The 21742-nt window shown below is 40.1% G+C and overlaps 1 protein-coding gene across 1 annotated transcript; it reads right to left on the minus strand.

The window, feature by feature from the left end:
* Positions 1-7440: 7440 nt before the first annotated feature.
* LOC142947899 (mucin-2-like) lies at positions 7441-19324 on the minus strand. The gene is made up of 27 exons (XM_076089770.1): positions 19103-19324; positions 17035-17048; positions 16651-16912; positions 15485-15599; positions 15127-15217; positions 14937-15043; positions 14645-14852; positions 14426-14551; positions 13648-13765; positions 13421-13559; positions 13203-13307; positions 13009-13075; positions 12761-12898; positions 12505-12669; positions 12327-12421; positions 12087-12213; positions 11737-11992; positions 9989-10014; positions 9753-9853; positions 9445-9596; positions 9191-9329; positions 9003-9110; positions 8730-8909; positions 8406-8645; positions 8143-8299; positions 7818-7946; positions 7441-7595 (listed from the first exon to the last, which is right to left on the minus strand). The coding sequence occupies exons 1-27, from the start codon at positions 19237-19239 to the stop codon at positions 7441-7443; spliced, it is 3657 nt and encodes a 1218-aa protein (XP_075945885.1). The 5' UTR covers positions 19240-19324.
* Positions 19325-21742: the final 2418 nt, after the last annotated feature.

The following is a 21742-nucleotide window of genomic DNA, read 5'->3' on the forward strand; positions in this document are numbered from 1 at the left end:
TTCTTTTGCTCTACATTCTATTTCCAGAGGTTTACTGCAAACACTCAGATCCGGATCAGTAATGTTTTCAATGAGTTCATGATCTCCACCATCTTCACCACCAGGGTAATCATTGTCTATCCAATCTGACCACTCACAAACATAGCAGTCAGCGGCTGTTGTGGTAGGTTTTTCTGTGGTTGTGGCAGCAGTAGTGCTGGGCTTTCCTACGGGTATTGTGGTGGATTTTTCTGTAACGGTAGTTGTTGTTGTGGATTCTTCTGTGATTGTGGGTGTTTCTGTTAGAGTTTGGGTTGTCTTTTTGGTAGGCTTTTCTGTGGTTGTTACTGGGGTGCTGGGTTGTTCAGATGTTGTGGCAGCTGTAGTTTGTTCCTTTTCTGTGGTTGTGGGGGTTGATATTTCTGTCACTGTTGTTTTTTCTGTGGTTGTAGTAGCTTCGGTGCTGGATTTTTCTGTGGCTTTTGTAGCTGTAATCGTGACCATGGGTCCTGTTGATGGTGCTGTTGTAAACACTGTATTTGTTACAACTTCAGGGGTTGTTGTGGCAGGCTTTTCAGTTGTTGTAACAGCAGTAGTAATGGGATTTTCTGTGGTTTTTACTGGGGTGCTGGGTACTTCAGTTGTTGTGGCAGCTGTAGTTTGTTCCTTTGCTGTGGTTGCGGTGGGTTTTTCTGTGATTGTAGTTGTTGTGGTGGGTATTTCTGTGATTGTAGATGTTGTGGTGGGTTTTTCTGTGATTGTAGTTGTTGTGGTGGGTCTTCCTGTGATTGTTGTTGTCGGCAGTTTTTCTGTGTTTTTTGCTGAGGTTGTAGTAGACCTTCCTTTGGTTGTTGTTGTTGTTGAGGGTGCAGTTGTGGTTGAAGGTTTACAGTGGTTGACGCAACATTTCACTCGTATTTCATAGTTATTACATAGAGGAGGTATACCTTGATCTTTGTCAAGACAGATTAGTCCAACACTTGGGTTGCATGTTACAATTTGACCTAGGTCCTTCAAAGACATATCCCTGTATTCTTTTGCTCTACATTCTATTTCCAGAGGTTTACTGCAAACACTCAGATCCGGATCAGTAATGTTTTCAATGAGTTCATGATCTCCACCATCTTCACCACCAGGGTAATCATTGTCTATCCAATCTGACCACTCACAAACATAGCAGTCAGCGGCTGTTGTGGTAGGTTTTTCTGTGGTTGTGGCAGCAGTAGTGCTGGGCTTTCCTACGGGTATTGTGGTGGATTTTTCTGTAACGGTAGTTGTTGTTGTGGATTCTTCTGTGATTGTGGGTGTTTCTGTTAGAGTTTGGGTTGTCTTTTTGGTAGGCTTTTCTGTGGTTGTTACTGGGGTGCTGGGTTGTTCAGATGTTGTGGCAGCTGTAGTTTGTTCCTTTTCTGTGGTTGTGGGGGTTGATATTTCTGTCACTGTTGTTTTTTCTGTGGTTGTAGTAGCTTCGGTGCTGGATTTTTCTGTGGCTTTTGTAGCTGTAATCGTGACCATGGGTCCTGTTGATGGTGCTGTTGTAAACACTGTATTTGTTACAACTTCAGGGGTTGTTGTGGCAGGCTTTTCAGTTGTTGTAACAGCAGTAGTAATGGGATTTTCTGTGGTTTTTACTGGGGTGCTGGGTACTTCAGTTGTTGTGGCAGCTGTAGTTTGTTCCTTTGCTGTGGTTGCGGTGGGTTTTTCTGTGATTGTAGTTGTTGTGGTGGGTATTTCTGTGATTGTAGATGTTGTGGTGGGTTTTTCTGTGATTGTAGTTGTTGTGGTGGGTCTTCCTGTGATTGTTGTTGTCGGCAGTTTTTCTGTGTTTTTTGCTGAGGTTGTAGTAGACCTTCCTTTGGTTGTTGTTGTTGTTGAGGGTGCAGTTGTGGTTGAAGGTTTACAGTGGTTGACGCAACATTTCACTCGTATTTCATAGTTATTACATAGAGGAGGTATACCTTGATCTTTGTCAAGACAGATTAGTCCAACACTTGGGTTGCATGTTACAATTTGACCTAGGTCCTTCAAAGACATATCCCTGTATTCTTTTGCTCTACATTCTATTTCCAGAGGTTTACTGCAAACACTCAGATCCGGATCAGTAATGTTTTCAATGAGTTCATGATCTCCACCATCTTCACCACCAGGGTAATCATTGTCTATCCAATCTGACCACTCACAAACATAGCAGTCAGCGGCTGTTGTGGTAGGTTTTTCTGTGGTTGTGGCAGCAGTAGTGCTGGGCTTTCCTACGGGTATTGTGGTGGATTTTTCTGTAACGGTAGTTGTTGTTGTGGATTCTTCTGTGATTGTGGGTGTTTCTGTTAGAGTTTGGGTTGTCTTTTTGGTAGGCTTTTCTGTGGTTGTTACTGGGGTGCTGGGTTGTTCAGATGTTGTGGCAGCTGTAGTTTGTTCCTTTTCTGTGGTTGTGGGGGTTGATATTTCTGTCACTGTTGTTTTTTCTGTGGTTGTAGTAGCTTCGGTGCTGGATTTTTCTGTGGCTTTTGTAGCTGTAATCGTGACCATGGGTCCTGTTGATGGTGCTGTTGTAAACACTGTATTTGTTACAACTTCAGGGGTTGTTGTGGCAGGCTTTTCAGTTGTTGTAACAGCAGTAGTAATGGGATTTTCTGTGGTTTTTACTGGGGTGCTGGGTACTTCAGTTGTTGTGGCAGCTGTAGTTTGTTCCTTTGCTGTGGTTGCGGTGGGTTTTTCTGTGATTGTAGTTGTTGTGGTGGGTATTTCTGTGATTGTAGATGTTGTGGTGGGTTTTTCTGTGATTGTAGTTGTTGTGGTGGGTCTTCCTGTGATTGTTGTTGTCGGCAGTTTTTCTGTGTTTTTTGCTGAGGTTGTAGTAGACCTTCCTTTGGTTGTTGTTGTTGTTGAGGGTGCAGTTGTGGTTGAAGGTTTACAGTGGTTGACGCAACATTTCACTCGTATTTCATAGTTATTACATAGAGGAGGTATACCTTGATCTTTGTCAAGACAGATTAGTCCAACACTTGGGTTGCATGTTACAATTTGACCTAGGTCCTTCAAAGACATATCCCTGTATTCTTTTGCTCTACATTCTATTTCCAGAGGTTTACTGCAAACACTCAGATCCGGATCAGTAATGTTTTCAATGAGTTCATGATCTCCACCATCTTCACCACCAGGGTAATCATTGTCTATCCAATCTGACCACTCACAAACATAGCAGTCAGCGGCTGTTGTGGTAGGTTTTTCTGTGGTTGTGGCAGCAGTAGTGCTGGGCTTTCCTACGGGTATTGTGGTGGATTTTTCTGTAACGGTAGTTGTTGTTGTGGATTCTTCTGTGATTGTGGGTGTTTCTGTTAGAGTTTGGGTTGTCTTTTTGGTAGGCTTTTCTGTGGTTGTTACTGGGGTGCTGGGTTGTTCAGATGTTGTGGCAGCTGTAGTTTGTTCCTTTTCTGTGGTTGTGGGGGTTGATATTTCTGTCACTGTTGTTTTTTCTGTGGTTGTAGTAGCTTCGGTGCTGGATTTTTCTGTGGCTTTTGTAGCTGTAATCGTGACCATGGGTCCTGTTGATGGTGCTGTTGTAAACACTGTATTTGTTACAACTTCAGGGGTTGTTGTGGCAGGCTTTTCAGTTGTTGTAACAGCAGTAGTAATGGGATTTTCTGTGGTTTTTACTGGGGTGCTGGGTACTTCAGTTGTTGTGGCAGCTGTAGTTTGTTCCTTTGCTGTGGTTGCGGTGGGTTTTTCTGTGATTGTAGTTGTTGTGGTGGGTATTTCTGTGATTGTAGATGTTGTGGTGGGTTTTTCTGTGATTGTAGTTGTTGTGGTGGGTCTTCCTGTGATTGTTGTTGTCGGCAGTTTTTCTGTGTTTTTTGCTGAGGTTGTAGTAGACCTTCCTTTGGTTGTTGTTGTTGTTGAGGGTGCAGTTGTGGTTGAAGGTTTACAGTGGTTGACGCAACATTTCACTCGTATTTCATAGTTATTACATAGAGGAGGTATACCTTGATCTTTGTCAAGACAGATTAGTCCAACACTTGGGTTGCATGTTACAATTTGACCTAGGTCCTTCAAAGACATATCCCTGTATTCTTTTGCTCTACATTCTATTTCCAGAGGTTTACTGCAAACACTCAGATCCGGATCAGTAATGTTTTCAATGAGTTCATGATCTCCACCATCTTCACCACCAGGGTAATCATTGTCTATCCAATCTGACCACTCACAAACATAGCAGTCAGCGGCTGTTGTGGTAGGTTTTTCTGTGGTTGTGGCAGCAGTAGTGCTGGGCTTTCCTACGGGTATTGTGGTGGATTTTTCTGTAACGGTAGTTGTTGTTGTGGATTCTTCTGTGATTGTGGGTGTTTCTGTTAGAGTTTGGGTTGTCTTTTTGGTAGGCTTTTCTGTGGTTGTTACTGGGGTGCTGGGTTGTTCAGATGTTGTGGCAGCTGTAGTTTGTTCCTTTTCTGTGGTTGTGGGGGTTGATATTTCTGTCACTGTTGTTTTTTCTGTGGTTGTAGTAGCTTCGGTGCTGGATTTTTCTGTGGCTTTTGTAGCTGTAATCGTGACCATGGGTCCTGTTGATGGTGCTGTTGTAAACACTGTATTTGTTACAACTTCAGGGGTTGTTGTGGCAGGCTTTTCAGTTGTTGTAACAGCAGTAGTAATGGGATTTTCTGTGGTTTTTACTGGGGTGCTGGGTACTTCAGTTGTTGTGGCAGCTGTAGTTTGTTCCTTTGCTGTGGTTGCGGTGGGTTTTTCTGTGATTGTAGTTGTTGTGGTGGGTATTTCTGTGATTGTAGATGTTGTGGTGGGTTTTTCTGTGATTGTAGTTGTTGTGGTGGGTCTTCCTGTGATTGTTGTTGTCGGCAGTTTTTCTGTGTTTTTTGCTGAGGTTGTAGTAGACCTTCCTTTGGTTGTTGTTGTTGTTGAGGGTGCAGTTGTGGTTGAAGGTTTACAGTGGTTGACGCAACATTTCACTCGTATTTCATAGTTATTACATAGAGGAGGTATACCTTGATCTTTGTCAAGACAGATTAGTCCAACACTTGGGTTGCATGTTACAATTTGACCTAGGTCCTTCAAAGACATATCCCTGTATTCTTTTGCTCTACATTCTATTTCCAGAGGTTTACTGCAAACACTCAGATCCGGATCAGTAATGTTTTCAATGAGTTCATGATCTCCACCATCTTCACCACCAGGGTAATCATTGTCTATCCAATCTGACCACTCACAAACATAGCAGTCAGCGGCTGTTGTGGTAGGTTTTTCTGTGGTTGTGGCAGCAGTAGTGCTGGGCTTTCCTACGGGTATTGTGGTGGATTTTTCTGTAACGGTAGTTGTTGTTGTGGATTCTTCTGTGATTGTGGGTGTTTCTGTTAGAGTTTGGGTTGTCTTTTTGGTAGGCTTTTCTGTGGTTGTTACTGGGGTGCTGGGTTGTTCAGATGTTGTGGCAGCTGTAGTTTGTTCCTTTTCTGTGGTTGTGGGGGTTGATATTTCTGTCACTGTTGTTTTTTCTGTGGTTGTAGTAGCTTCGGTGCTGGATTTTTCTGTGGCTTTTGTAGCTGTAATCGTGACCATGGGTCCTGTTGATGGTGCTGTTGTAAACACTGTATTTGTTACAACTTCAGGGGTTGTTGTGGCAGGCTTTTCAGTTGTTGTAACAGCAGTAGTAATGGGATGTTCTGTGATCGTTGTCGTTGCCTTTTCGGTTGTTGTTGAAATGGTGGGCCTTTCTGTGGTTGTTGCGGATTCCTGTGTGATTGTTGTTGTGGTCGGTCTCTCTATGATTGTCAAAAAAAGAATAAACTGTCACAGACACTGCGTATTTTGGAAATCATACACACCTTTGCATTTGTATAGCTTTTTATTCTTACCACTTGTTTCAAAATCAAAGACTGTTGTTGTTGGTCTCAGGGTGGGTGCAGTTGTAGAGCAAGTCTCTATGATTCTTTTAATATTTCCTTTTGCTCCACAAACAGCTGTGATACAGGTTCCATTTCCATCATGTGTGTCATAGACTGTATCTCCATACTTGTACAAATCTCCTTTGTATGAACAAGTGCAAGCTGCAAAATAAATAATCATTAATAATCGTTTTTTTCATAGATTCATTCTATTGTCTTTTAATTAATCCTTGTGTGACGATCACATCACAGAAATGGTCATAACCATACTTACATTGGATGTCATAGATGCACTCCATCTTTGTTGAAGAACAATAACTAAAAGGTAGACAAGAAAGGGAAAATTTAAAAGCAATTACACAGTGGGCCTTTTTTAGTTGTTGATCAATCTATCGATAGAGTAAATAATTACAATTATGATATTACATTATTCCAGAGCTCCTCACAGGACACTGATCGGTCCATGCACTGGCTTGCTGGATAAACATGCAATACTTGAAGACTTACATGATGGATTTCTGTGTAATCTGTTATCAGTGCTGGTGTGGTATCTTAGTAAATTGCTTTGTGCCAAGTGTGAGGAGAAGCGCCCATAATATCTTGGCCACTTCATTTGGTGAAGGTGCATTCATATAAAACCCAATTTCTTCACGTTTTGCTTGTGTTTCCACTTTTAGTCTACATTTTTCAGCCAGATGAAAGAACAAAAATTACAGATTGATTCTTACCGCCATCTTTCATCCCCGGTAGCCTACAATGACAGCCTTTTTAGTGACTGTATGTCATATAGATAGTTAACCTTAGGTTGGTGTTCTCAGAAACAAAAGAGGATCATTGCCAGAATAATTCTGATGTTGCAATATGAAGGTTAAGCAGCTAATTCTTTCCATATTGTCAGCAATTATTTTTCCATGTAAAAGAAATCTGACTAACTCAAACATAAATAAAAAATACAGTCCAACTAGCAACAAACACGTTTTTAACTGTAAATGGTTATTGTATGGATTGTGATGATAAATAAAATCGTGCAGTATTACGCACAGAAAGTAGACAGTAGGATCTTAAACATATTCAGAAACAAAAATGATCCATCCATAAACCATTAGCTATACCCCCTTATCCCTTTGGAGGGTCTGGGGGGGGGGGGCATATATGAAGCTTTGCAGGTCCCACACATCAACACGTTTCCTCTGAGGGAAACTTTCTTAAGGGTTCTCAAACTGACAAACATTCCCAAAATGATGGGGAGAGTCTTCTGTATAAAGGGGATGAAAGTAACAAATGTGATCGGCCAAGATTGTCACAATCTCTAACAACCCCACCTAGAATGTATGATAATATATTCTTGCTTATTCCACTCTCTATCAAAGTGTGCCTAAGGTGCGCCAGGCGTGTCTAACGCACTGGCCACGCTGCACTTAACTGTGATCTGCGCTACGCATTTGCAATAGTGGTTGCCCTTATGTCTTATGTTATTGTCTTATTTGTTTTTTTTCACAATTACCTTAATTTATTTCATATATAGATATAGTATATATTGTATGATATAAATATAATTATTAAGATGGAAAGTGACCTACCACTTGTGACAGTTTTCCTGAGGAGGCATGAGTGCCCCTTCTTTATAATGCTTCCCTTCGTTATCATAGCAGCCACAGTTTTCCTGAGACACACACTGCATTGTATCTTCTTCCAAATAAGACCGTTCAGGTGGGCAATTTGGATAGCAACCTTAAAAAATGAAATGTTATTGTAAATTGCAGAACTAGCACCCAAAAGGCACAGACAGGAAGTCTAGCCTAAATCAAGTGAGAATCTCTGTGCGGTGAAAGAAAAATCCTTAACATTAAGCACAATTGTGCTTAACCAGTGGGCTTTACTAGAAAACACCAAACATGGTTAACCTTAAAAACCTTAAAAATACATACACTATTACATTTATGTCATTTCTACCTTCTAGTGCTGGAATGTGATTGTAGCATGCTCCTGAGGGATTGCTGCATGTCTTCATGCATGGTTTTCCACAGGGCTCATAGTGCCATTCACACTCGCCATCAGGGTTGTAAAAATCACAGAACAGAGCTAATGAAACAAAAGAAAGGAATATTAAAAAGATACAACATAAGATTGCTTATTCATATATAAAATCTTCATAATAAAATGCAAGTCAGACTTTATTTGTAAATTCAATATTTTAAATGACTAATGACAGATGGTGATTACAATCACATTGCTTTTTTGGTTTACGTCCTTACAGAAACACAAATAAAACACTCACGGCAGATTGTGGGAGTCCTCCATTTCACGCAGGCTCCGGCCTCATTACAGGCTGCTGCGTAGGCTGCTACAGCCGAGCAGAAACATTCACAGTCTCCTCCTGTGTTGCAGGAACAAGTGTCTTTCACACAAGTATCATAATAGTTTTTTGGATCCACCTTTTTGAAAGAAACCATTGTAAATGCAAGTAGAGTCTGGATTATATTCTGATTGCTAATTATACAGACAGTAATTGAGTAGACTGTTATTTGGCAGATTTCTTACCTTTGAATGGCAACCAGCAAATGCTATACTATTGATAATGCTGCAGTGTTTTAATGCCCATGCTTGCCTGTGTGAGTACAGACTGCAGGGATTTTTGTGTGTTTTAGCATTAGGGCAGGTAGGTGACACTTTCCAGCTGTTTCCAAAGTCAAGGGCTTCAACAACAACTTCTTTGTTTCTGGTGGTAAAATCGTTCTTGATATTTCCATCGTAATTCCCACAAAGACCACATACTTTTCCCTGGGATGAAATGAGATCTAGTTAATTTGTAAAATGGCAACCTTATTAACATGTATCTGAATGCCTGTATATCTCCTCACCCACCTTGAATGTGGGCTTGAGTTTGATCATGAGTGTTGTCTTCTTATTCCAAATGAGAACAAGACCATTCTTTGCCTCAATGACAAGGTATATGCCCATAGTGTGGACTTTAAAGGGTATGTCCAGCCCTTTGCTTTGTTTGATAACTCTCACATTTTCCTCTGAAAGAACAATTTCATTGTTCTGAAAGAAACAAAACATGCTTATTTGTAACCCTGAAATATTATTTTCAGCATTAAAAAAGTAATTCTAAATGCATATAATAGTGTAATGTACCCCTAGGTAGAGTTTGATAGCAGTGGAGCAGATGCTTTCAGTTGTTCCACATGGGATGCTCTCAGTCAGGACCCGAAAGGTCCCCTTCATATCGCCCTCACAGTAATCCTGCAAGATATTGATGTCAGTATTACAACACTGACTTTTGACAAATCACAAAGTCTACTGTATATAAGTCTGTGCAATACCTGAGTGAAGACGTAGCCACAGTCCCCATTAAAGGAGAATTTCTTTTCATCAAAAGTGATGTAATGCCCTTCTCCATATATGTTACAGGTTCCATCACAATCACGATCTGTGCATTCCCATTTTCTGCTTTTGCAGGTGCTATGATTTAAATAGATTAAGTGATGTCAAGTCAGTCATCCTCGAAAAAACAACAACACACACAACAGTGACCTGATACAGTCCTACATTAGTATGGGAAGAATAAAGGGCTTACCAGGTATTGCAGTTCACAGTGACAGTCTGTCCAGAATTATAGGAATCTCCATTATATGTGCAGGGACAGTTCTCCTTCTTAATACAGCCTCCTTTACCATCAGACAGCAGGTCAGCAGGACATACGCAGCCTGATATACACTGTGTGCTGACCTATACAGTGTGACAGCAAATAATTCAACATACTGCTTTAATATACATGTATAGAATATTCAACAACAGATATGACAGCAAATAATTCAACATACTGCTTTAATATACATGTATAGAATATTCAACAACAGTTATGAACCAGTCTCTCAATCTTACACATTCTGCGTCCAGTATCTGGCAGCTGTTTTGGCACTCGGACCCCGTGTCACCTGGCTTTGCGCTTGAGCAGTTGAAGAAAATCATTGGCTCTGTACATGCTGATGACAATGATAGTGTGTTACAAAGGACACCACTGTATGCTTGGTGTTGGTTTTACTGTGCTTCGTTATAGAAGGATTACTATGAGGATCTGAGTGCTTTGTACCTACATTTAGTTATTTGGGTTCCTGTACATCCTAGTTTTCCACTATGGCATGAGCTGAAATACATAGAAAGACACGCAAGGTTAATTCTTACTAGTTTCTGCTCAATTTCTTGCAAAGCAAAAACAGTGGTCAGTGGACAGTGTCTCCCAACTTGTAGCCTTTAGATCTGCAATTCTCTTTAAGTCATTTACACAGATAGGCTTACTTGACGGTTTGCAGGGAGCTGGTGACATTTTTAGCACATACTAAGCGAAAAGCAGTGTACGTCTGACTGATCACTGGTCTATCACACATGCAAACAGATTCATGTGGGCAGTTTAGTGATTCCAATCACTTAATACTTGGGAAATAATCCGGAAGGTCAAACCCAGAACCTTTTTGCTGTCCACTGAACCAATGTGACACACTTTTAAAATGAAAATACAAATGAACAAAGGGAAGCCACTTGTGGGAATCGGCACTTCAAAATAAAAATAAAACACTGTCCCAGATAAACATTACACTTTAAAAGTTGACAAAGTTGACCCACACTTGAGACCAGTGGCGGGCCGTGCATTTTATACCTGGGCCTTCACTGCTGTCCTGCAGCTGAAATACCACCTTATAACCACATGATGGCGCCACAGCTATTATTCATTTTTAAGGCTATGTACATCTATGTACATCTTCGTATTAAACTGTTCGGTATGAGTCGTTTGAATAATGCTAGAGCATTTAGAAAATGCAAAAGCCTAAATTCAGGAAAATATAACGTTCTCAGCTGGTCTGGCAGTGGGATCCGCCATCATTCCTTAATGACAAGTCGTGACCCAAAGAGATTATCATAGGATTTTACCTTCACAACTTGAATGTACTGCTCTGCAATGTCTTTCCTCGTCTCAGCCCCCTGTGTCATGGTGTGTGGTACATCTCACTCAGTCAGAATGCCCATATTTGATTGGCTGAGCTGCATCATGTGATGTGATTCACTACCCGACAGCCTCTGCTGTTAAGTTTCATTTCACGATAGTCACGTGCTCGCCCACTGACCAATCACAGCACACTCTGCACCTCGCGGCAGAGCTGCACATGGACACTGAGCTGCACTAATGCTGACGTCATTATAGGCCGGCTAGCAGGTGCTGACACGTCAAAGAATATGCCCAACATGTCAAACTAAAGATCTGATTGGTTGAACACTATGACAATCAACAATATCGTCCCCATTCACTTAAACTGCACTGGATGCACCTGAGACTCTGCAGGCCTGGGCCTCTGTTCTTACCTAGAGACACAGAGGTGAAATCTGATTGGATAAAAGCTCTACTTAAAACAAGCTGCACTGGAAGCAGAGCAACTGAGGAAGACAGTAGCTGTGCAATGAGAAAATAAGATAATGGGAAAAATATTTTTATAAATTATAATACATGTAGTGTATTTAAGAAAAATTATAAAATTATAAAATAGATATAGCTTTGTGATTCTGTTTAGGCCAGCAGAGAAGGCCTTGCAGGCCCTGACGGCCCGCCACTGCTTGAGACCCACTAATCCAGGATAATTCTGTTCAGTTAAAATTAAATGCTCTAGGGGAGCCCTGATGGCACCTATGACCCGCAATATTCCCTGTTCTCCTCCTGCTTGGGACTTTTGATGCATGTCATAACCCATCTCTCTCTCTTCTCATCTCTCTCTTCTCGCTTTCGTCAGCTGACAAATAAAAGTCTAAAATAACCCAATAATAATCATTAAAAACTATTGTTCTGCTTACATTTTACTTGAAATATTGAAAAACTCACCAAGTTTGTCCATTGACTTTAATGGTATGCCCGGGGCGTATCTGCTGGTCTCCCATATAACAGGAGCAGCTTGAGGCTGGCACACACTGTCCATTGTCATTGAGGTAAGTTCCTTCAGCACAGCCGCAGCCATCAAGCTGGGTAAACTCAACCTCACATGTTGAGTCTGACTGACTAAGAGAGCGGCAGGTGCGACCACAGCTTGTCATTTGGTAGCCATACACAAAAGTAGAAGGGCAGCCAGTCATGTATTTCTCTTTTGAAAGGAAACAGGTTCACTTAGAGTTTAAATATTATCAATGAAAATGGACTTCATTTATTTTACATTTGATAATTTAGGTTTAACTTACGGCATACAGTGTTCCTCCATCCATTCAATACGACACCTTCAGCAGCACATGCATGGACATAAGAGGATATAGCAGCACACATGCACTCCTCACTGTTATCACAGGCACAGGTGTCATAAGTACAAGACTGGAGAGAGAAGCAGAAACAAGCTCAATTAATAGGTGAAACGTTAAATTGTTAAATAGGTAAAATAACACAAATACATACACACATGCATACAAAAATAAATCACTGCTTACAGCTTCATAGTCTTCTGGATTTATTACAGAATGGCACTTTGCAAATATCTCTTTTGGGTCTGACAGCAGGCCGCACCAGTGTTGGGCATATTTCTCTACAAAGACAAATAAACATGTCTATTGGTAAAATGTTAAAAACAATGATATCAAGATATGAAGTATGACGACTGTCACCTACCCTTGTTTATGTTCAAAATGCAGGGGTCCCCAATTATTTTTGTCACATCAGAGCACAATGGTCTGGTCTTCCATGTGTTGACAAATGTCCCAGCCGTTCCCTCAGTCAGTCCATTTGAGGTCTTGAAGTCATCAGCTTCCACATCATTAAAATCTCCGCAAAGACCTGGATAAAGGTAATGGTACTTAATACTTTCTACAATACTTATTGCAAAAGGCGGATCATTTACACTATAATCAAAAGAAGTGAAACATACCCCTGAGTTTTCCCTTATTGGAAACACTGGCTTTGATGTAGACCTGCATAATGGGGGTAAGCTGAATCTCGAGAACAAGCCCATAGTTGGTGTGGATTACAATGAAGAATGTCGATGGGCTGAAGACTGTTATATCATCTGCAAGGGAAAATATTTTCACATTGAATAAAGAGATTTAATTTGAGCAAACTCAATTAAATGTTGCGATATCACCGGCGAATGAGCACTAAAAAGAACCAACCACTTACCCGTGATAAGAGGCAGTGGAGTGTTCAGTTTGTTATAAGAAACATGTCCATTAGCTTCAACTACAACCTTCTGCAGTGGGAAAAAATGACAATATGTCAAAAAACCTTATAAACCTTTCCAGCAGATGTGAAATGGAGAAAATCCTAAAAAGTTCTCTTTATTTAGAGAAAACCATAATATACTGTTAATTTACCACGGATTTAGGCAGTAGTAGGGTGACTGCAGTCAGACAAGTCGACTTATCTGACGTTTTACATTTGGCCAGTTCACCAAGGACGCTGAAAGTCCCGTTAGTATCCTAAAGTCCAGAAGATAAAAATGCACTTAATTACAAACAGTTTGCTCATTAACAAGCATTGTACCTTTGTATGTGGATTAAAGGATGAATTAATTTAATTTGAAATGCCTCACCTTGGAGAGAATATAAGAGCACTGTCCATGGAAAGAATACATTTTGTCATCATAGGTGGAGATGTGGCAGCCTCCCAGCATGGAGCAGATACCAGGACAGTCTATATTCTCACAGCGCCACTGAGCCTGGGTACAGGTGCTGTCAACAGAGTTCAGTCAGTCCAATTGTACAGATCACCTGAAATGCACATGTTATGAACACTATATTGAAAATAGTGAGTAATTACCAAGTTTGACATGTCATTGAGTAGGATTCCCCTGGTTTGTATGGCTTGCCATTGTGTAAGCAGGAGCATGTGTCAGCAGCAACACACCCCCTTTGTGTAATGTCATCAAAGACAGTCCCTTGGGAGAAACATAATGACATGATTAGTCGAGTAAAGTAAACAGTTCTACACAATGCTAACCCCATTAATAATTTGTTCATATGCAACATAAACTTTATTTTTGCCATTTTAACATACATTTAAGGGATGTAAAAGATAACAAGATCGTTTATCTGCATCCAAGATCAACACAAAACTGCATAAAATGCAAACACCTCATTTACATTTCATTGTCCATGGCCTGACAACTTTCTCTATTAATTTGCGGTACATTAGGCTACACAGTTGTATAAGTGCACCTAACTGATGGCAGCCAAAGTTATGTACAATGTAGCATCTCAACTGTACAAAGAAGAGTGTTGAGAGGACAAGGACAACTGTAATGAATGATAAACTCACTATATTAACGTGACGTAATTGATTCAGTATTTGTAGGCAACTAAATAGACACAGGTCCTAGCCTGCCGCCTAATCTATAACTCCTGCTTCTGTTGTTATAACAACTTGATGGTAATTTAATAGCATGAATTACTCATTTTGCACACTAATTTCAAAAGTCAAGAGCACAAATGAAGTAATTAGAGAGCATACATTAATCATGTGTGAATGGAAGTAAACCCTCTGATATCTACTGGACTACAAACATCATCTGAGCTGGTTTTAATATCAGGAAACTTACCAGTTGGACAAAAGCATCCATCTAAGCAGTGATCCTCACACACGTGACTTCTCTGGGGGTTGCTGCAGGTATCAGCACAGGGACTACCACATTCTTTATACTGCATGTTGAAAGGGCATGTTTTTGCTATTCAACACACACAAAAAGTAACATTTAGAAACAGTGATTCTGATTCAACTACAGTAAAAAACGTCTAAGCTCAACCATTAATGTTCTTACCACACAGTTTTGCTGTCTTCCATTGCTGTGGTACCCCGCCTGCATGAGCGCACTGACGAGAATACTCTGATGTGGTTGAGCACAAGCATGAGGTGCTACTACAGTGGCACAGGTCCTTCAGACAGGCTTCGATAAAGGAGTCAGTATCAATCAGCGTTTGACAGCTGAGGAATGCAGTTCCTTTCAGCAGGTTTTCACAGAGTTCTTTCTGCGGGGCAAAGTATATGATGTATTCAAAATGTACCTTGACTATTGTTAAGTATAGAATTATGTGAAAGGCATTTTGACATACTTGATTTTCACAGGTCTCTGTGACGGGAGAGGGGATGCTTTCACACTCTTCAGTGGGACCATTGGCTATCCAAGGATTCCCATAATCTTCAAGACTTACAGACTCCCCTGTTTCAAGAGGAGGAAGAGGTTTTAGCGTATGTGAAGACTGATTTTGAGCACAGATTCTTTTGGCTTTATTATATATTCACCTTCTTTGATGAACTCGTCGTAAACCTGGACTCCATTGTAGTCACCACACAGGCCACAGGTCTGATTCTTGAATTTTGTATCCAGCTCAATCTTAAAACCAGGTGAGAATTTTAGTTGAAATAAGTAAGTTAATTAAGAAATCTCGTAACTACTGTTAATATTATGCACTTTATTTCAAAATGACTTCCCTTTGATTTAACATGGATTAATCTTTATGCCCCTATAGTCAATTCTCTAATCTCCCAAACAGCAGTAAAACTAAATAAGTGTAAGTTATCAACAATAATAATACAAAGCAATTTTGAGGTACTATTTATACGTACGTGCAATGTACGAGGACATAATGAATACACATACCCAGAGGGAGTCTTCTTCATTCCACATGACGACCAAACCCAGCTTTGCCTCGATTTTCACGTAGGACACGACTCTTTCAATCGAAATGCCAGCCTGGCTGAATGGTATAGCGATGCTATAGGGAGAGGGGGAGGGGGATAAGACATTAACCATCACTGGAACCAGATCATCAGCTGGTAATAAAAAGTCACATTATCAACACCGACTCAGTTATTAAACCTCTGGCCCAAGCAATACGACAGAATTCAGACCTCTGGGTGTAACCCATCTTGTGTAGCCAAATGGAAGACTATGGAGTTATATTTAATGGATACATGTGTTGGTAAAGAGAAGGAAATATTGCAGACGGTGAGTCAATGGGTTTCACTGAAAGTATGGGTGGAAGTGGTGAAATATTTCCAACTCCAAAAAGAGATTAAATTACCTAGATAGCCGGTATATGACCCCGATTTTACTTCAGCAATGCGAGATCATAGACACCGACAAGCTGTCTAATCTGGTATCACTTCCATAATGCAAGATTGTTAAAAAACTTGGGAAGACTTCTGATGGAAAAACTGTATTCACTTTTATATCACGTTCAAGCAGAAGTCCAAATAAACTGGCACTCAGATATGCTGCTGGAGGGACTATAGAGAAATGATGGTTGATCACGCTCACGTTTTGTGGTCTTGTCCCACTATTCAGACTTTCTGGAAGGATTTAGCAACAATCATCTCAAAAACCCTAAGTTTTAGTATCAGTTTGACATTAACACCCCTCTTTCTTGGACATATCCCTGATGGGCTAAGCAAAGATGATACCTAACTCCGGTAGGTCACGCTGGCAGCAAGTAAAAATGGCGTGACAAAATAGTGGCTTTTTGTAAATTTAAACACCTACATCTTCTATAACAGTTGACCTACTCCATTCGACTCAAAAAACAATTGGGAGAACAACGGTGGTGTGCTTATTTAACTAACGAGACAGATCTTTCATAATTATTTGAGGTACCCTGTGCTATATTTTATTTTATATTTGGCAACTTAGCCTTGATTTACTGATCATCCCATTACCTCATATTTGTTTGATTTGTTGTTTCTTATTTGCTTTTTGCTCACTGTTCTTATAATGTGACAAATTGTTATAAATAAAAAAAACAAATAAAAAAGCAAAAACAGACTCACGGCTCTTCATTGACTTTGATTGAAGTCTTGACTAATTCCACAAGGGCCCCATCCAGTTGCAGAGTGACCTTTTCAATTGTGCTGGTCCCATTTATCTCCTGCCGTTGGATCTGAATATTGAAACTGTCATAGCTTCCTTTACACTGGGACGCAAGGACGTAGTTGCAAGTAGAGTGAAGCTGGAAGAAATCTCCATCGAAAGTCTTAAAGTGATAGTTTCCCCATGTACTGCAGATCTGGTCATTGTGAGCGGGTCTCACTTCTTGATTAAGGAGAAAAATAAATATCCATTACACTCTAGTTCAAACTGTACATGACTTTTTGGTATTTTATCCTTCATCTTTGAAAAAAGAAATTACCTCTAAATACAGGTATTTTGGAAACCGTCTGAATCGTGACTGAAAAAAGAAAGACACATTATCAACTAGAAAATGCATTTCCTGCTGAAAATGCGTTGGAATGCTGAAAGCTGAAATGAATCTCAAAAACATTGCTGAAAATAGATATCCAATTTTAAAAAAATTGCAAAAAGCTTAATAATTCAAAAAGTTGAAAGATTACAAATATGAAGTCATATGTAGCTGAAAGTTGAAGAAGTTTAACAGGATTTGAAGATTTTCTCCATAGAGATCCCATTCAAAAGAAAATTGCAAATAGCTTAATAATTCAAAGAATTTAAAGATTACAAATATGAAAAGTAATATCACCCCTCTCCTGAAAGAGCTGAACATTTTGATATTCGAATGGTTTCTGTGGCTTAAAAAATGTCAGCAGTAGTGATATTTGTAGTAGTAGTAGTAGAAGTTGTAGTTGTAGTAGAAGTATCATTAGTAGTAGAAGTATTAGTATTTAGAAGAAGTAGTAGAAGTAGTAGTAGTAATAGCTGTAGTAGTGGTCATAGTATATAATATAACAGTAGTAGTAGTAGTAATAGTAATGGCAGTATTTGAAAAAGTCAAATTTTGAGCTTAATGTTTACATACAGTTAATCCATGGGGCTTTTATTTTTGAAAGGGTGGGGCTGGGTGGGGAAGGGGAGAGGAGATGGACTCATATTGTTAGATTAACACAAACAGGTTATTAAATGACAGGCTTCATCACAAGCATTTCAGTTAGAATTCACTCTGTGGGGCTTTTATTTTGAAATGGGGTGTGGGGGGGGGGGGGGAGAAGAGATGGACTCATAATGTTAGATAAACATAAACAGGTTATTAAATGTCAGGCTTCATCATAAGCATTTCAGTTAGAAATCATTCTGTGGGGCTTTTATTTTAAAATGGGGTGTGTGTGGGGGGGGGGGGGGATCCTCTAAAGATCTCTAAGAACCTGAATGACTGTATGAGAGAGAGACACAGAGAGAGAGACATACAGAGATAGAGGGAGAGAGACATACAGAGAGAGAGAGAGAGAGGAGTGTGTGTGTGTGTGTGAGTCTGTGTGTTTATCAACATCACCAATGAGCTTAATCAGAAACACCTGTGTCCTTGCAGCCTTTTCATGGAGATTAAACAGGGAAACACCTCTCAAACAAATCCTCAAAACTCCCATAACCGTAGCTCCTATTGCTCCGATATTAATAAATGAGAGGAAGGATGAGTTGAAGAACAGATCCTGTAAAAATTGTGTCTGTAGTATAACAAATGTGGCTGAACTGGCGATTTAGAAATGGGGTACCGTGTTCCGTGGAAGATGTTTTTGAAGCAAAATTTAACATTGGTCTCTATGGAGCAGAAAGTTGGTTTTCCTCTCAATTACAGGCTTCTGTGTCAAATGTGTAAATCTGTGGGATTCCACAGTCATTTGTCTACGACAAGGACAAGATTAGCTACTTCTACATCCAGAAATTATGCATGAAGAGTGAAGATTGTGGACACAGTGGCAAAAGACAAATGTTTTTTTCACAAGAATCTCAAGCTGCTCTTCACTCTAGCGGTGACATCACGCACTCTAAGCTGCGCAATACACACCCATTATAAAAGCAGAAAAGGGCTGAAAAAATCATAAAAGATAAACTGCTGCAGTTCAAAAAGTATAAAATATATCAAAAAGCTGAATAATGCGGCAATAGATCAGGGTTTTCTCAACATTTTAAAGTTTAAATGGTGTCTGTAGCTGAAAGTATGAGGAAGTAGAAGGATTTGAAAGTTGAAGAGGATTTGAACATTTTCTCCATAGAAACCCATTCAAAAAAAAATTTGCAAAAAGCTTAATAATTCATAAAGTTTAAAGGTTAGAAATATGAAAAGTCATAGCACCCCTCTGCTGAAAGAGCTGAACATTTTGATAGTTGAACGGTTTCTGTAGCTTAAAATATGAAGGAGCAGAAGAGTTTCAAAAAGCGTACGGAAGAAATATAATAATATAAGGAAGAATAAAGAAACAGGATAACAATAGTTGGAATGCTTAACAGCATTCCAACAATAATATCAGACAAAAGTATTATCCAGTTTACGCAATAAGGTTGGATTTGATATATGCAGCTCTCTTTGTATGCCATTGACTGTACATACCAATGCTGGCTGCTGATAGTCCAAGGTAGAGGGTGAGCCATGGTATTACCCATTCAAGTGGCATCCTGGCTGTTCTCATGATCCTTGAGTAGTCCCTGTCCTGACAGGGATGGTTGAGCTAACTGGTCCCGCACTAAATGTCATGTTATATATTTCATAAGGTGTTTGCAGTTAAGGAGGGGTTTTGGGTGTCAACCATTGTGGTTTTTCTCTCCATTAAGATCACACCCACGAAGAGGTTGATTATGACAACATGTCATCCTCATACAGTATATCGGCTTCATAATGCATCCTATCACTCTCACTCTCAATCTCCATAGCTCTATTTGTGTTAATCTTTAATAAACATTAACACACATTCTGTAGGTAAGAATCATCTTTTAAAGTCAACTGCCATATAGTTTCAGTTGGTGATACACTGCACTGTATGCTTTAATTATGGTATACTTTTTATCCATGTCTTGTTTCATGAGAGGGGAAGATTAGTTTATTTATTTATCTATGCATACTTAAACAAGAATTGTGTGCTTTTCTCACTGATGCATAGCATTTTAAACTGTGGGTTGAACCTTTGTTGAGTAAATACAGAACTCACTTGCTTATACTTTCGCGATTTGGCAAAGACTTAGACACAGACCTTTGAAATGAGTGCTGACAGTCAAGCATGTTCCTTTTCCCAAATTTCATGCGGCCCTTTTTGTGCTTATAGAATAGGAAACAGAAACTTATTAATTTCTGAGTTGTGGGTTGGTGGGAGCAATATTTCTTTTTTTAAGATTAAGAAGTGAGAGTGGCATGCTGCTCATAGCAAGCAACTTTTTTATTGAGATCTTGATGTAAAATGAATGAAAGCCCTTATCCCTTAAGTATTTTGGGTTAGTTAGTAAACGTAAATAAACTGAAACCAGGGTCATTGCAAATTATTAACATTGATATTATCAGATTGTAGGTCTGGCTGCTTCATGAATTAACAAATGCCTAAAATGTGGTGATCAGTCTCAGTGAATTTGACATTCTGCATGAAATTCCATCAGGAATTACAGCTTCAGTAAAGTGATGCTTAACACAATGTGAATTAATGACTAATACTAAAGGAGTTCTTCAAAATCAGTTACTCTTCACATCGGGAGGAGGGGATGCTTTTGAGGTGAGAGTAGAGGCCATCATCAGTGGGGCCTACCTTCTTCCATCAGCTGTTGCATGTCTGCAGTCTTTTCACTGGCACCATGAAGACACCTGGTCAGGTACACAGGAAATCATGCTACACGCACCAGTATGCATCTGTTCGATGTTATCCCATGACCTGTCTCGATCATCTAGTGAAACAGAGAAGCATACAGTGTGAAAGCTTTTTCAGTTAGATTTACATGCAATCATTAAAAGATCCAAACAACAAGCAACCTTCTGCTGAAATGTTATCAATTTAGTTTTGTTACTCTCCTTTCTGGATTGTATTACACCAGAGGTAGCCAACACGGTGCCCGCGGGCACCCTGTCGCCCGCAGGGACCACGTGAGTCGCCCGCGAGACATGTTCTAAAAATAGCACTAGTCACCATGGAGCTCCGTCTAAAATTGTAGTTGCTGTTCTTTTTTAATCAAAAATGCTTGCATTAGTGTAGATTTTAAAATGACAATATTTCTTGTCATAAGAGAGTTGGGTACCCAGAGGCGCACGGCGGACAGCCAGGACGAGGGCGCCGCACCGCACTAGGTTTTCAGGTTCCGAATCGCGGGCGCTTCCCGTTGGCGCCAGACGCGCGCCGCGAGCGCACCCCGTCGTCAGGTCTGTAAATCCTCGGAACAGGCCGCGGGGCAACAACTCAGGGGTGGCGGGGGTAGAGGCGAGGCAATGCAATCCGACCGAAAAGGCCCAGACTAGAGGTTTGAACGCGGGCGCCCGAAGACGCTCGCGCGCCTCGAAGGGTTGGATCCCCCGCTCGGCTATTGTAGGAAATTTGGGGTTTAGAAGTGTGTTTTAAGAAATTATAATAGAAGTGTTTAATGATTCATAATTAAGAAATCATAATTAGAAGTATGTTGGAATACATAATTAGAAGATTCATAATTAGAAGTGTTTTAGAATTTGTAGTTAGAAGTGTATCTTAGTAGAATTGTAGCACCTTAATATTTGCTTGTGAAACTTGTGAAGGTTTTTGCCAAAAGTTGCAAATCCTAATCTTTATATAGAATGTTTACCAAAGAAGTGTTAAGCCATAAAAGACAGTCATTGAATGTATTAAACTGTGAAGAATAGCCAAGGGAAAGTCAGACTTCTAGACAGACATTTGCAGGTTGTGCCCGCGCGAGGGTTTTCGGAAGCCTGACGCCAGGAGGAGGCAACCGAAATTAGCCAATAGGAATTAAGATGGCCAAAAGGGAGGGGATTTCAAACTGTAAGAGGAAGTGCTGGAAAGGTATTCACTCTCTTCCTACTCGGCTCTCAGCGTGGAAGCATCTGTGTTTTCAGGCTGAGTCGCGAGTGAATAGCTTTTCCGCGCGGATCATATTATTATATATTTTGTTAGTAGTGTACTTCATTCTGTAATTGTATTAGCTTCAGTAGGATTAAATACTTTTAAT

The sequence above is a fragment of the Anarhichas minor genome, unplaced genomic scaffold (genome assembly GCF_050575085.1).
Source record: "Anarhichas minor isolate MPS153535 unplaced genomic scaffold, ASM5057508v1 ptg000011l, whole genome shotgun sequence".
NCBI classification, from domain to species: domain Eukaryota; kingdom Metazoa; phylum Chordata; class Actinopteri; order Perciformes; family Anarhichadidae; genus Anarhichas; species Anarhichas minor.